The 13,575-nt window shown below is 55.3% G+C and overlaps 5 protein-coding genes across 5 annotated transcripts; 4 read left to right on the plus strand and 1 right to left on the minus strand.

Annotated features, from left to right (window-relative positions):
- Positions 1-1,036: 1,036 nt before the first annotated feature.
- Positions 1,037-1,560, plus strand: CGCS363_v006446 (uncharacterized protein; the record flags this gene model as incomplete). The annotated part of the gene is made up of 3 exons (XM_036638295.1): positions 1,037-1,099; positions 1,225-1,352; positions 1,413-1,560. 3 exons carry the CDS (start codon positions 1,037-1,039, stop codon positions 1,558-1,560), a joined length of 339 nt encoding a protein of 112 aa, XP_036496787.1.
- Positions 1,561-2,808: 1,248 nt separating this feature from the next.
- On the plus strand, positions 2,809-3,612 carry cwf23 (Pre-mRNA-splicing factor cwf23; the record flags this gene model as incomplete). The annotated part of the gene is made up of 1 exon (XM_036638296.1): positions 2,809-3,612. The coding sequence occupies one exon, from the start codon at positions 2,809-2,811 to the stop codon at positions 3,610-3,612; it is 804 nt and encodes a 267-aa protein (XP_036496788.1).
- A 53-nt stretch (positions 3,613-3,665) lies between these two features.
- Positions 3,666-4,889, minus strand: CGCS363_v006448 (putative transferase CAF17; the record flags this gene model as incomplete). The annotated part of the gene is made up of 1 exon (XM_036638297.1): positions 3,666-4,889. The coding sequence occupies one exon, from the start codon at positions 4,887-4,889 to the stop codon at positions 3,666-3,668; it is 1,224 nt and encodes a 407-aa protein (XP_036496779.1).
- Positions 4,890-6,220: 1,331 nt separating this feature from the next.
- Positions 6,221-8,145, plus strand: CGCS363_v006449 (Kelch repeat-containing protein; the record flags this gene model as incomplete). Its single annotated transcript, XM_036638298.1, has 5 exons — positions 6,221-6,347; positions 6,404-6,496; positions 6,552-7,260; positions 7,312-7,641; positions 7,695-8,145. 5 exons carry the CDS (start codon positions 6,221-6,223, stop codon positions 8,143-8,145), a joined length of 1,710 nt encoding a protein of 569 aa, XP_036496780.1.
- A 2,088-nt stretch (positions 8,146-10,233) lies between these two features.
- CGCS363_v006450 (uncharacterized protein) lies at positions 10,234-13,401 on the plus strand (the record flags this gene model as incomplete). Its single annotated transcript, XM_036638299.1, has 3 exons — positions 10,234-10,876; positions 10,931-10,990; positions 11,042-13,401. 3 exons carry the CDS (start codon positions 10,234-10,236, stop codon positions 13,399-13,401), a joined length of 3,063 nt encoding a protein of 1,020 aa, XP_036496579.1.
- Between the last annotated feature and the right edge of the window lie 174 nt (positions 13,402-13,575).

The following is a 13,575-nucleotide window of genomic DNA, read 5'->3' on the forward strand; positions in this document are numbered from 1 at the left end:
GGGTTTGGAGCGATGGGGATTCGTTCGGAAGGCGGTTTGGGCTTGAGACCCCCGAAGACACTTGCCATGAGACAAACATGCAAAAGGGTAAAGCAGAATCCGTTGGACCCAGAGCTTTGGGTGGCAGGTCTCAGATCGGGGACCAGCAACGATGAGTTCATCGTATCATTTCAGCTGGTGGCGCACGCTACCCGAGGGTTTGGTTCGGGTTGACAACGAAGTTTTGGGGGGTCAGTCAGTGGCGCTGAAGAATCTTCATCTCATCGAAAACTGCCAAGCCGGTGGAGGTGGGGGCCCGTAAGCCATCGAGGATCCGGCGTGCTGGGAGGCTTCTGAGAGCAATTGGGAAGGCGCCCCGATCGCTCAGGGTGTTCCAGACTGGTGGCAGTGGAAGACCGCGCTTGAGGTAGCCGCTAGTATCTCGGGGGACGTCTCAGGATTCCTCAGAGGAACGTGGGAGTGCTGAAACATTCTGTCGGAGAGCTCCAAGACTCCGACTCGCTCGTTGCATACGTCTTGGGCGTCATCTGCCTGTGAGGTTATTCCCAGTCCGGCGATGCAGCAAGACATCGTGTTACAGATCCAACATCTAGTCAAACTCAGGCGACTGGTGTTGGCGAGGACGCTGACACTGCATGGACGGGCTAGCACGGGAAAGGCCAAGACCCCCGCCCGGCCATTCGGTCCCTCGCCGGGCCATGTGGTTTTGCTCCGGAAATGATGTAGTTCGCTTCCGGGTCGACAGTGGTTAACCTTTTCCGGCCTCCACACGGAGTGTCTGTGGTCCCCGAACACCTAGTGCCATTTAAAAGTCTTTGACAACTTCCGCCCAAGGTTCAGATGGTACCGAAACCGAGATCAAGCCTCTTTTTGTCGCTGCTCGTGTCTACCAACGTTGCTGTCGAGACTTTTCACCATACTTGACTGAACTCATCAGTGGCGGCCACCAACCCGGTCGACTTGCATCAGAGTCAAACTCTCAACCCAATCTTGCCCAATCTACCCGACGCCTTGGGACAAAGGTGTGGCCCTCACCATGTCCACCCAACTCCTCGACTTAACGGCTGTCATCACTCCCAAGCCGGGTAAGGCGGAACAAGTGAGTGCGACCCGGTCGGCATGCTGCCTTGTGTGCACCCATTACCTCACCCCCCCAGCGGGCGTCTCAGCGGCCACCTGTCTCACTCCGAGACGAGTAGCGCAGTTCTGACGTCCTGAAACCAGGTTTTCCAGCTCTTCAGCAACTGCGTCAACTATTCCAAAGCCAACGAGCCAGGCACTCTGCGCTACGAGATCCACAGGGGGCTCAAGGACAAGAACGGCGGTCTCGAGGAGTTCGTCGTGAGAGAGACGTAAGTGGAAGAACTCCTGACGTCGGCGGAAGCGGGAGATCAACTGACGATCCCAACCAGATACGCTGACGAGGATGCATTGAACAAACACATGGGTGGTCCCGACGTCGTCGCTCTCGTGAAAGCCATGGAATCTGGCGAGCTAGTCGAGAGCGTCAAAGTCATCCACACAAACCCTGGTGCTGGATACGAGCGCTCCAAAATTTGACACGAGGGCTGTGAGAACTGTGACCTGTGAGCTGGGGGGACACGATGGCTCTCGCGTGTCTTTCTGGGCCCTTCCACTTGAGCAGACCTCGGACGAAAAGAGTATGGCGGGATGCCTGAGAAGCCTTCTTCGAGGGCGTCGAGGGCGAATGGCAACAGGCCGCATCAGGTCAAGTAGGGAGGTTGAACTCGTGGTCGGTAACAAAGACTCTGCACATTCAGCAACGCCAGGGAGTCAGCCATAGGCATGCAACTGGTGGTAGAATGAATTGCATGACTCTCAGGAAGGGTGATTTGCCTGCTGCAGAGCAGAAATGGGAGTGATTTGTGTAAGACTGCATCTGGGTCATGGTCGGGCGAACGGAAGTTCAGTAATCTGTGATCCGTATTTGAGTATGCCATTACCATGCTCGACTTTACGGAGGAGAGCTTTGGACATGAGTAGACTTGAGAGGAAACCTACGCATTCCGAGACATCACGGACCCAAGTGTTGATGGGGATTCGAACATCCATCGCATCCTTGCAGAACGGTTGAAAATGCCATGTGGTTTCTAGATCAGATCAGAACCGCCGCCAAGCAACGGCGAAGGTGTACGGACGTAAGATCGAGCAGAGTGTGCAGATCCATGTGTCTGGCGCTGTGGTTTGCTGGAGTACGGGAGTACTTTAAGCCAGGCGCTGCCGGAACGCCATCCATAGAGCCCGACGATGCCGTCTAACTCAAAGGAACAGTAGCTTCTGAGAGAAGGCGTCTGAAGGCGATTCTTCGAGAATACGTGCAATTGAAGCCTTAGAAATTTTCACATCAATTTGGAGGGCCTCTGCATTGATGTTGTAAATACTGAGAGCCGCAGAAATGAGGCTCGTATTCACATTGCTTGGAGGTAAGAAACTCAGCATGGCCGAATAGACTGAGTCGAGGATTCGTTTGACTCAGGATCTGCAGAGAATTAGGATTTTGCAATAGAATTCTAAGGACGGAAATTGGCAAAAGAAAACGCAAGAATACGCAACAGCGAATTCATCTTGGGTTTCTGTCGATGGTGCAAGAGATGGTAGTGCAAGAAACAAGAAACACAGAAGGTGTTGGTGTTGGTGTACGGACGTAAATCCCGGGCCCACCTTTCTAGAGCGCCCGTGCCACCTGCCACATTCTTACGCGACCACCGGATTATCTTGGCAGTTCAACCCTTCCGTCGTTGAACATCTTTCACATCGCAACACCTACCTGCCAACGAATATCCGGAAATGGTAGACAGCAACAAGGACCTCCTCGCTAAGGCGCAGGAATACTCGACAAACAATGTCGATCTCTACGAGCTACTCCAAATCGAAGCGTCCGCGAAGGACGAGAAGGAAATCCAGCGCGCGTGGCGCAAACAGTCCCTCAAGTACCATCCCGACAAGACCAAGGACGCATTCGACCCCGAGAAGTGGGAGCTCATCGAGAACGCCCGCGACATCCTCCTAGACACCGCTGCCCGCGCTGCGTACGACAATGCGCGCAAGGCGGCCCTCCTGCGCAAGGCTGAGCGCCAGCGCGTGGAGGGGGCCCGCAAGCGCGTCATCGACGAGCTCGAGGCCGCTGAGCAGGAGGCCAAGAGGCAGCGTCTCGACAAGGAAGAGCGCGAACGGGAGATGGAGCGCGAGAAGGCCCGGCTTCGTGCGGAGGGCCAGCGGCGAATGGCCGAGGAGGCCGAACGATTCAAGAAGGAGCAGCTGGAGCGCATGGAGAGGGAAAGAGAGCCGGACGAATACGATGAGAAGCTGGCGGAGCTGCAGAGGCAACTGGACGAGAAGAGGCGGCTGAAGGCTGAGAAGAAGGCTCGGAAGAAGGGCAAGGCAGACGGCGCCCCGACTCCCGACCCTGCGCCTGCGCCAGCACCAGCACCCGCTGCTCCTCGAGCACCGCCCAAATGGGAAGATCTCAAGGCGCGCATGTTGGAAGCTCAGAGGCGAAAGGAAGCCATGAAGGCAGCGGAGGCCACAAATACACCACCCGGGACGGATACGTCAACGAAAGCGGCGGAGGGAGAGGCGGCGACGGCTTGATTATACAATTATACCCCTTTTTCTATTCTACAACAGGAATGGCACTGACTTCTCTACTGGGCAGGTGCCTCGTTCAACCCATTCCTCAGCCATTCGGGCACGAATGCCTTGATTTTCACCGCGTTGCTCTTGTCTTCCTCGCCCCACTGTAGCATGAACTCGTTGGCGGGGTCGAACGTCGACGCGGCCGTCTCGCCGGGGAGGACGACGTCCGTCATGATCTCTAGCCGGCAAAGACCCAAGCCAACGTTTCCGATGCCCTTGAGCCACTTGCCCGCGCTTCTTCCCTTCTTGCCAGACCGGCCGATGCTCGTCTCTCTCGGGATCGTCTCTGCCGGCAGGCCCTCGGGACCGTGATTCGCATCTTCGTCCGGCCTATACTGCAGTGTCTGGGGCGCAGCTCTATCCACATCGTAGACCATGCATGGGAGTATCCTCTTGCGCACCACTCCGCGGTGCTTCGTCCGGATCGTGAGCTCCTGTCCGACGTAACAGCCCTTGTGATAGTCGATGCCGTTCATGTAATCCATATTCGTCTCCTGAGGCAGCGCGTGCTCCCTGATGATCTCATCCTGCCCCTCGGCGACCCCCTGCAAGTATCGCCTGATGGTGTAGCTGTCCTCCGTGGTAGCCTCAAGATCCAGCTGCGGCGGCGCATCCTTGCCCCGCACCAACCGGTATCCCAAACCGGGCGTCCTCGGGTCTCGCGTCAGCGTGCTCAAGGTCGCCGCATCGGTTGAGACAGGCTTCCCGCTGTCGTCCCACGCATGCCACACCGTCGCCTCGTCCACCGCCAGCAGGCGCACATTGAACTTGGCGCGCAGCTTGTACCGCTTGATGTGCTTCGCCAGCCTCTCGGCCTCGTTCGCGTCGGCCTCGATCAGGAAGCGCGTGCCCGCCTGCTGCTCTCCGGCCGCGGCGCCGCCGCCCAGGCCGGCGGTGTCCGGGTAGATGAAGACGTCGTGCAGCACGCGGCCGGTGGCGTTGAGGAACGCGGCGTAGAAGCCCGTCTCCCGCGCGCGGGCTTCCTTGGAGGCGATGTTGGCGGTGATGACGCCCTGCAGGAACTTGGCGGCGTCCGGGCCGGCGACGGAGATGAGGCGGCGCGAGGGGAGGGCCGTGAAACCGGCGGCGGGCGGTGCCGGGGGCGGTGGGCTGATGTTGCTCGAGTACGGGCGGCGTTGTCGCTGCTGCTGCTGGTGCTGGCGACAGCTCCGGCAGACGAAGCTGGCTGCGGACAGCTGCTTGCGCGCGACGAGTCGAGGGATTCCGTGCATTGTTTGGAACTTTGTGTGAACTCGTACAGAACTCTTGCAGCTTCCGGAGCTTGGAAAGAGGTTTGCTCTGTCGAATCGAAGTCCGAGGCGCGTGGGTTCGAGTCCCGTACCCCACGATAGCTATCGGGTGCTGGAAAGAAAATTGTTCCAGGGTTGGTTTGTAATGACGCACTGCCAGCCGTCCGGGACGCACGGGGCAAGCCGGGAATGGGCAATCGGACGACCACTGTAAGTCCGATTATTTCCCGGCCACTGCTGAATTTTCGGATAGAGGGCCAGCGGACAAGAGCTGGAAATCCATTCAGGGCTATCCCTGGACGTACGTGGCCTGTGCTTGAACATTGAGTTGCTGCCTAGCACAACTGCAACTTGAAGCTCCAAGAAACTCCACAGCTGAGCATCGCGAGAATCACCTCTCAACTGTTCGTCTCCAAACCCAACAACACACGGTATTCTCTCAAATTGGCACCTCTGTGAAACGATGCCAGATTGTGCCCCAAATAGTCTTGGCAAAATTCTTCCTCGCAGCAAGTGACGCAGTCTCATGCACTTCACACCGACAGCGCAGCCACTCCCGTCTGTCCCGCGCAACAGCCCCAAACAACCGCCGGCAACCACACCACCGTGCAAGGCTGAAGGGGATCGATGCAACCGCATGCGCTTCAGTGGGCTCCCAAATTTCCCAGGATATCGCAACCCTGGCCGTTGCAGCGCCAATCACCATGATTACGGTTACACGCTCTGTGGGCGCAGGATCGCGCTAGCCGTCTGACGCCCCGTGGCTATGAGTGCTAAGTGCCCGCTAGCTGGGGGACTTTGGTGCGACCCCCAAGTAAAAGACGACCTCCCATTAGCCAGGCACGCGAGACACCTCGACCAAGATGCACCCACAGAGTCGCGGTAAAGGATCGGCATCCTGGCACTTCCTACGTGGTATGCCATTCGATATGAAATGTCGGCGTCAGGGACTGAAAGCTGATGCTCCAATGCAGTTCGACATGGAGCGGAACCCCAGTATCCGTAGATTGAAGCTAGCTTGGCCATCTGTTTTGCCGATCCGTCTTACATTTTGGTGACTTTTCTGTGAGGGTTGTCCCCCTCGCATCCTTCTCTCCCGCCTTTTCTCTCTCCCTGGCGCGAACTCTGCTCTTGAATCCTTCGTGATCGCCGGATGGACGGATTGGAACAGCGTGGTTTCTGGTCTCGAAGCTTGATCGTTTGGACGAAGAGATCGCCGTAACTTTGACTCGGTCCCCCGCAGCTACCACGACCGCGGTCTTTTATCGCGAAAGAACGCCATATCTCGAGGTGGCCCGAGTTTCTCTCTAGCCATGGTTTCACGGTGGGCGGCGCTGCTCGCCGCTGGGCAGCTCGCTACGACATGTTATGCGCAAACCGCCGCGCAGGTATCAGACGTCCCGTCCGTCGACAACTTTGTGAGGAGGGCCTTTGCTAGGAGTATGTCCCTGCCCGCTCTACTGGGGGTGAGAGTCGCGACCGCTGACGGCGAACAGCAACCGTAGTCGACAACTATCTCTACATCGACGGCGGCGAAGTTTCACAGCTGGTGAACGGGAAGAACCTCACATACCGCCCTTCAAACCCAAGTTCGTCTGCTCCGCCGGTCACCTCGTAGACCGCCCTACTAAACAATGCCAACAGTGAACAGCACGCTGTCAATTGACCTCACATCATATTGGACGCCCTCAAACGTCACCTTCACAGAGACCAAGAAGACCGACGCGCCGACGATGATGCGCCAGGCAATCTTGAAGGACAACTCCAGCGGCATCTTCTACATCTGGGGCGGCTTCATCTCGTACGACAACCCGCTGCCCAGCGCCCAGCTGTGGAGGTTCAACCCCGACAACAAGGGCGGCGGCTCCTGGAACACCGAGATCAAGCCCGGCCACAGCACCTTTCTCGACTTCGAGCGCTCCCAGGGCGGCGTCTTCGTAAGCACGCCCGAGTCGGGCTTCTACTTTGGCGGCTACTCCCAGTCGACGTCCGACCCCACGCCTGCCGGTCCCGTGCCGGGGTTCCTGGAATTCAACTACGCGAACCAGACGCAGGCGTGGACGAACCACACCGACGCCCCGTACTCGCCGTACGGTACTATCGCTGGTGGCGCGGCGCAGTACATCCCGACCTTTGGCGACAACGGCCTCGTCATGCTCTTCAGCGGAGGCACGTACACCGTAGGAGAGGGTGTGGCTTCGGATGATGTTGCGCTTCAAGCCTTTGACACGCTCTACTTTATGGACCCCGTGACGAAGAAGTGGTACACCCAAAAGACGTCGGGAACACCGCCCGCGCCGCGGCAGTGGCACTGCGCAGTGGGAGCGCAGGGGCAGAACAACACATATGAGATGTAGGTCGCTGAGGAAACGAGACGCCAGGTAAATACTAACCAAGTGCGCAGCTTCATCTTTGGAGGCAGCAGCGGAAGCACCTCCTTCGACGAGGTCTGGATCCTGAGTCTGCCCGGCTTCTTCTGGACAAAGGCCGACTACACGTCCTCGAGCCCCCGCGACGCCATGGGCTGCGCCGTCGGCGGCCAGCGCCAGATGATCACCGTCGGCGGCATCAACCGCAGCTTCGTGCAGTCCACAAAGTTTTTTGCGAACAAGGATCCGTTCCCCCAGGGCATTGGCATCTTTGACATGACGGAGCTGAAGTGGGCCGACAACTACAACCCCAGCGCTGCCGCGTACCAGACGCCGGACACCGTGCAGGCTTGGTATGACGAGGGGTAAGTATTGTTTGCGCCGAAGTTCAGAGATAATGTAACTAACATGGACGAAGCAAACTCTCGAGCGTGACTTATACGAGCGACGAGGTCGCGGCTCTCTTCAATGGATCCAGCTCCGACTCCGGTTCAGGATCTGGCTCAGGCTCCGGCAGTGGCTCTTCCAGCGACTCGGGCTCCAGCTCTTCGAACGCCGGCGCGATTGCCGGCGGAGTCGTCGGAGGTGTGGCCGGAATCGCGGCGATCGGTCTGGCTGCCTTCTGCCTGCTGAAGAGGCGCAAGAGGCAGCAGGCCCAGAGCGCGAACCAGCCCGCCGTTGCGGAGGCGCAGCCATACGCCCCTCAGCACGGATACTCTCCCGTGCCGCCGTCGGCGACGATTGCGGCCTCGGAGTTGGAGAGTGGGCGGACTCCTCCCCCTGACGTGCCCAAGATGATGCATCCTCCCGAGTTGGATGCCAATCCCAGGGTGATGTACGAGCTTGATGGGTCGGGAACGCATAAATGATGAGAAGTGGTTGCAGCCGGAAGGAAATGGTCGAAGCGGAAGATATACCTTCATGAGATACCTTTAGACTGTAGACAAGTAGTTTATAATGATGTTCAACTCTCAAGGGATCAGCCACCACCAAGACAGCCCGGGAGAGCATCCCGTGTCGCGCAACGTAAACTCATGCCAGTCCCAGAGGCAGAGCCATGTGCAACTGCGACCTGTTCACCGGACACGATGGCATGCTTAGCCACCCACAACACGACCAGCGCTGGTCAAGGATCAAAGAGCAACTTTGAAGGCTTTGTACGAGACGATGTGTCTTCCCCCCAAGAAGTCTTTGCTTATCCGGCTTATCCCAGATCTGTGTGGTAAACAAACGACAGGCAACTCTTGAGGCAGAAGACAAGTTGTTGCTGCGAACACAAGCGTCACTGGCTGGCATATACCGCGCCCTGGGAGACAAAATGCCTTCATCTCCGCCCGGTATTAGGTGCGGAGGCTCGGAATGGCATATCGACTGACCGAGTAGTGCGACGAGGCCGTCGAAACTCTTAGCGGCGTGGCGGGGCTTTATGAAAAAACGACAGAAGAAGCCGATCGATACCGCTGTTTTCGCGCCCTATGTCACCAGGTGTAGGCTCACTTCCGGATAGGGCAGTCTCAGTAAGGCATCTGATTTTTTAATTGGTTTACAACATAGAAATTATTCGCTGTCGAAAATGAAGGCCATTTCTTATGCTTTTAGTGTGGCCTCAAGTGGTTGTATCTGGTGTCTGGTAGATCAAGAGAGAAGGGCCTGGAGCTGATTGAGCATGTTGCTTGCTTGTGCAATGTGGCAAGAGATTTTCTCTGTAACAATAAGCACAGAGACCGATACCGCTGGGCCGACCCCAATTAAGCACTTTTTAGTCCTTGCGTATCGACTGAGAGCTGCAGGAGTGTGACAATGAATGACCGTTTCAACCCATGACGCGAGTGGGCAGAGCCGGTGCACGGCCGGCACGACCGGACCACACCCGGAAGAGGTTGTGCTCCACTTCTCCGGTGACCGGTGCAACCTAACCGGCTGCAGCCGGTCCCAGGCTCGAAAGGCTAGCGTTTGCATGAGCCAAAAACGCACGAATATCCAGGCATCACGTTTCCTATAGACGCTCAAACAAGGCTAGTATCATGTGTCACGCTCCGCGGCCATCGCGGGCTCGGAATTAGAGAGTGATCGAGACCACCCCACCCCTGACGCGCCAAAGTGATGCACCCTCCCGAGCTTCACGCCAATCTCAGGAGATCTATAAACTTAATTGGGCGAGAATACAGAAGGGAGAACCGCCTCTCCCCTACCATGAGCACATATCTGGGCAAAAACGGGACTTGATGTCTTTCGTGTGTTAATCAGTACCAGTCCCAAGCCGCGATTATGGGTAAGCGGAAGAGTCAATGCGTTTGCTCAGAAATTTTGCAAGCAAAATCTCTCTCGGTATGCAGTGTCGATCATTTCTTCTTGTAGTCATATGTCGAAGGCAGCCTGACCCTGCAATCTTGACCATCGACGGTCTAGACTGAGTGATTAGGCGGTCTCTTTGAGCTGAACCAGACTCCAGACAATATCAGATCATCGCCTCCTTGCTCTGCTCTGCCTCACGGTTTGCCCGTTGGAAGGACCCCCTGGCAAGCCGGTTTTGATGACAGGTAATCATGAAGTTGGACTCTTGCGAATCACACACTATTGATGCACAACAGACGCCACCAAGTTGATATCACGCATAACGCCCATTCAAGATGTTCGCTGCAAGCATTTTAAGCGTCTAGTCTCTCGGCAGAGAGTTGCCTAGTCTCGGCATGCAGGGGGTAACACTCCTTGTGGCCAGTCAATCTTAGCCAGCTGCTTGTCAGCTTTGGGGCGCTTCGGGCCGCGACACGGCCTACGGAATGGGCTTGGCCGGTTCGCCCAATGTCATGGTCGGCGGATGACGAACATATAGCCCAGTCCCCCGAGTAACACACGATGAGTTCCGTTCTGAAGTGGCCTTCATTTTTTTGTCTACCTCTGTCCTATCTGAGGATATTCTTCCACACGAGAGAAACTTGCACAAACACGTCGTCGACATGGAGCCTCTTGGAACGATTAGCGCTATCATTAGCATCATCGGGGCCGTCTCCGGCACCTACAACACGATCGACGAGATTCAAGGTCGTCCGAAGGCTTTTGATGAAATCAAAGAGAGTCTTCCCCTGGTCAAGCAGGTCCTCACAGAGGCCGAGCACGCAAATCCGCAAGATCTTGAAGGCAACGAAGAGACTAAGAAGACAGTCTCCAACGCTATCCGAGAGTGCCACCGGGAGGCCAAGGTCCTCAAAACCGTCTTCGAAGAATTCCAGAAAAAGTGCGATGAAGACCGAGACCAGAACAATACATGGGGGAAGGCCCGGGCTTGGTATCACGTAGCTACGCAAGGCAAGGAAGCCCGTCGTGTCGAGACTTTGATGGAGGGGATCTTGCAACGCCTTCAGGCTCTCGCCATGGTGGAGGTCTTTGGAATCAAGGGCCACATGAGCGACATCACAAACGCTTTGAAAACCCTTCAAGATGCGGGTGAAACTCTGGATGAGTCGGAAATCAGAGCTGGCGCAAACCACGCCCGTCAGACGAACCAATCCAGTACCACAGCCACACAAAACAACGTTTCTGGTGGCAGGCAAAACAACGGGAATCACTCAGGAAACACCTACAACTCTACAGTGAATATTGGTAAGGAATGAGCTGCCAAGATTTGGGTTTCGTCCATCTTAATAAAATCATTAGCTTCGTGCCAAACTGCCAGAATTGGTGTCCAGATGGCTGCGTTTAACAGCCAATCAAAGCGTCAGTGTGATTTGTTCGAATTTTAGGTGTGCGATCACTAACAATGTTCAGCATTCCATTACATGCCACAAGAGAAGAATGCGAACTTTGTTGGTCGCGCGAAAACTCTTCAGAAATTACAAGCTTGGATCGAGAACAGCAAGGAACGCCCGAAAAACGTGGCCCTCTATGGCTTGAGTGGTGTAGGGAAAACCGAAATTGCAGCCAGCTTTGCCCATTGGGTGAAAGAAACGAAGCCAGAATACTCTGTGTTTTGGACTTCAGCTTCAAGCAAGGTCAATTTTCATAATGCATATGAGAGCGTCGCCGACAGTGCTGGCCTTCCGGCGGGAGGGGAAACTGATCGTAAACTGGACCTACGCTGGCAGCTGATATCGGGAAATATGAGTCCCTGGCTCCTTGTGGTCGACAACGCTGATGGCTCTGATATTACCGAGAGCATGCTGAAGGACGACGATGACACATACAGCGCCAAACACATATTCAAAGACGCCAGTGGGAAAAGTTATCTTCCAAGCCATGACAATGGTGTCACACTGTTCACGACACAATCGCGGGATATAGCTAGGTGGCTCTCGTCGGACAATGAGGTCGAGGTACCCGCCATGGAGGAGGGAGATTCAAGACTTCTTTTCGAAAAGCTTCTTGACAAAAGGCTGCCGCGAGAAGCCGATCGAACAGTCGGTATTCTTCTCGAAAAGCTGACCTGCCTGCCTCTAGCCATTGCCCATGCCGCGGCCTATATAAAGAGAAACCAGAAGAAAGTCCCGGAAGGAAATGAAAAACTCTTCAACGAATACCTCAATCTCATGAACTACTCAGACGAACAATTAATCGAGCGCCTGAATCCCAAGCTGGCAATCGGGGGCAAGATGAGGTCCGTCGTCGCTACTCTGACCATATCTTTGAAACGGCTCAACGCGAATGCCGCCAAGTTACTCGAATTCCTATCCCTGGTTGAGCCAACAGGAATACCACGGGCGATGCTTCCAACATTTGAAGGCGAAACTTGTCAAGATAACGCCGTCGGAACGCTTCTTGGCTACGCCTTCATTCATAGCCGAAACAACGAGGGACGAGTCTTCGATATGCATAGCCTTGTTCACCTTGTGGCGAGAGCCTGGAATGAGTCAGACGAACGCAAGAGATTGATCCCAGATACTGTTCGTTCTGCTGTATCTACTGTAATCAAAACTATCCCAGGGCATGGTGAACAGTTCTACTTCACTCAAAAAGGACGCGAGTACCTCCCACATGCCTTGAGACTTCTCAAAGCGAGTGAAGAGTTCGGATGCGACACTGATGAGGTGCTGCAACTGGGTCGATACGTCGGATGTTTCTTTTATAGAGACAGACGTTATCATGACGCTGCAAATGTATTGCGATGGGTGTTGGACATACAAGGGAAGCGAGGTGGGAATGACTTGCAACTGAAGGGAATGCTCGCAAAGTCCTATGCAAGGTTGGGGGTAAAGGAAAGGGTTATGGCGGTAGAAATGGCGGAGCGCCAGGCTCAAGAAGATGACCTCGATGAATTGGTTAGAACTTTAACGTGCGGACAGGCGGTCGTGGATACAGAAAAGTTCACATCGAAGATTGATCTTGGGACAGTCTACAAATCCGTCGGTCGAATGAAGGATGCGCTGAATGTCGCAGACGACATTGCGAGTTGGTTGCATTCACTCGACGTCGCAGAACACCCATGGATACGCAACTTCGTACCCTCACTTGCCGAGCTATACAAGGGCGTGGGGCAACACACCAAAGCTATCAATATACTCCACGGGATCATCGACGAGCATCGAGATGTTGCGCTATGGGACGAGACGCAGCTTTTCGATACGAAACTCACCCTTGGGTCTTCATACACAGCTGCCGGTCAATGCGAGAAGGCGATTCTTACGTTGCGTCAGTTGCAGCAGACGACGAGCGCCGACAAGGAGGCAGAGATCGAACAAACTCATCGAACTAAGATGGCACTTGCGAACGCTTACTGGCTCAATGGGCAGGAGAAGGAGGCAGCCAAGCTCTATGACGACCTTTCGGAGACATTCGAGTCCATTCCAGGTGTGGCAGATCAGACTACTCACCTCGGTGTGAAAACCGTGGCCGGGATGGTTGCTTGCTCCCAAAACAACTCTCCTAGAGGCATCAACCTCCTTGAGGAAGCGGTGCACGCAAGGAAAAGTCTGGCACAAACGAAAGAAACTCCCAACGAGGATGTTCCACTGTTGGTCAGCCAATTGCTCCTAGCTTTGGCTCTTCTAGATGATGCGGCGCGTCAGCAAGAGGGAGTAAAGTTGATAAATCACGTGGCTGTGGGTTTGAAAAAAGTTCTTGGTGAAGATGATAACTTGGCAAGCTTCGCTTGGAAGACGGTGGCAGAGCTGAAGAGCCAAGGACGAGATTAGCTCAGCGCACGACTGCTTATGGAATTAGCGACTTTTTCATGGTGTGATTGAAAGCATCTGGATTTTCTGGAATGTCTGGCCCATAAGGGATGAGTACTGGCTTCTCGAAGCAACGCTTCGACTACCTAGGGAACCTCTCCGAAGTAGTTGTTCACAGACACCTATTAGTTTTGA

The sequence above is a fragment of the Colletotrichum siamense genome (genome assembly GCF_013390195.1).
Source record: "Colletotrichum siamense strain Cg363 chromosome Unknown KSG_Cg363_contig04, whole genome shotgun sequence".
Lineage (NCBI taxonomy): Eukaryota > Fungi > Ascomycota > Sordariomycetes > Glomerellales > Glomerellaceae > Colletotrichum > Colletotrichum siamense.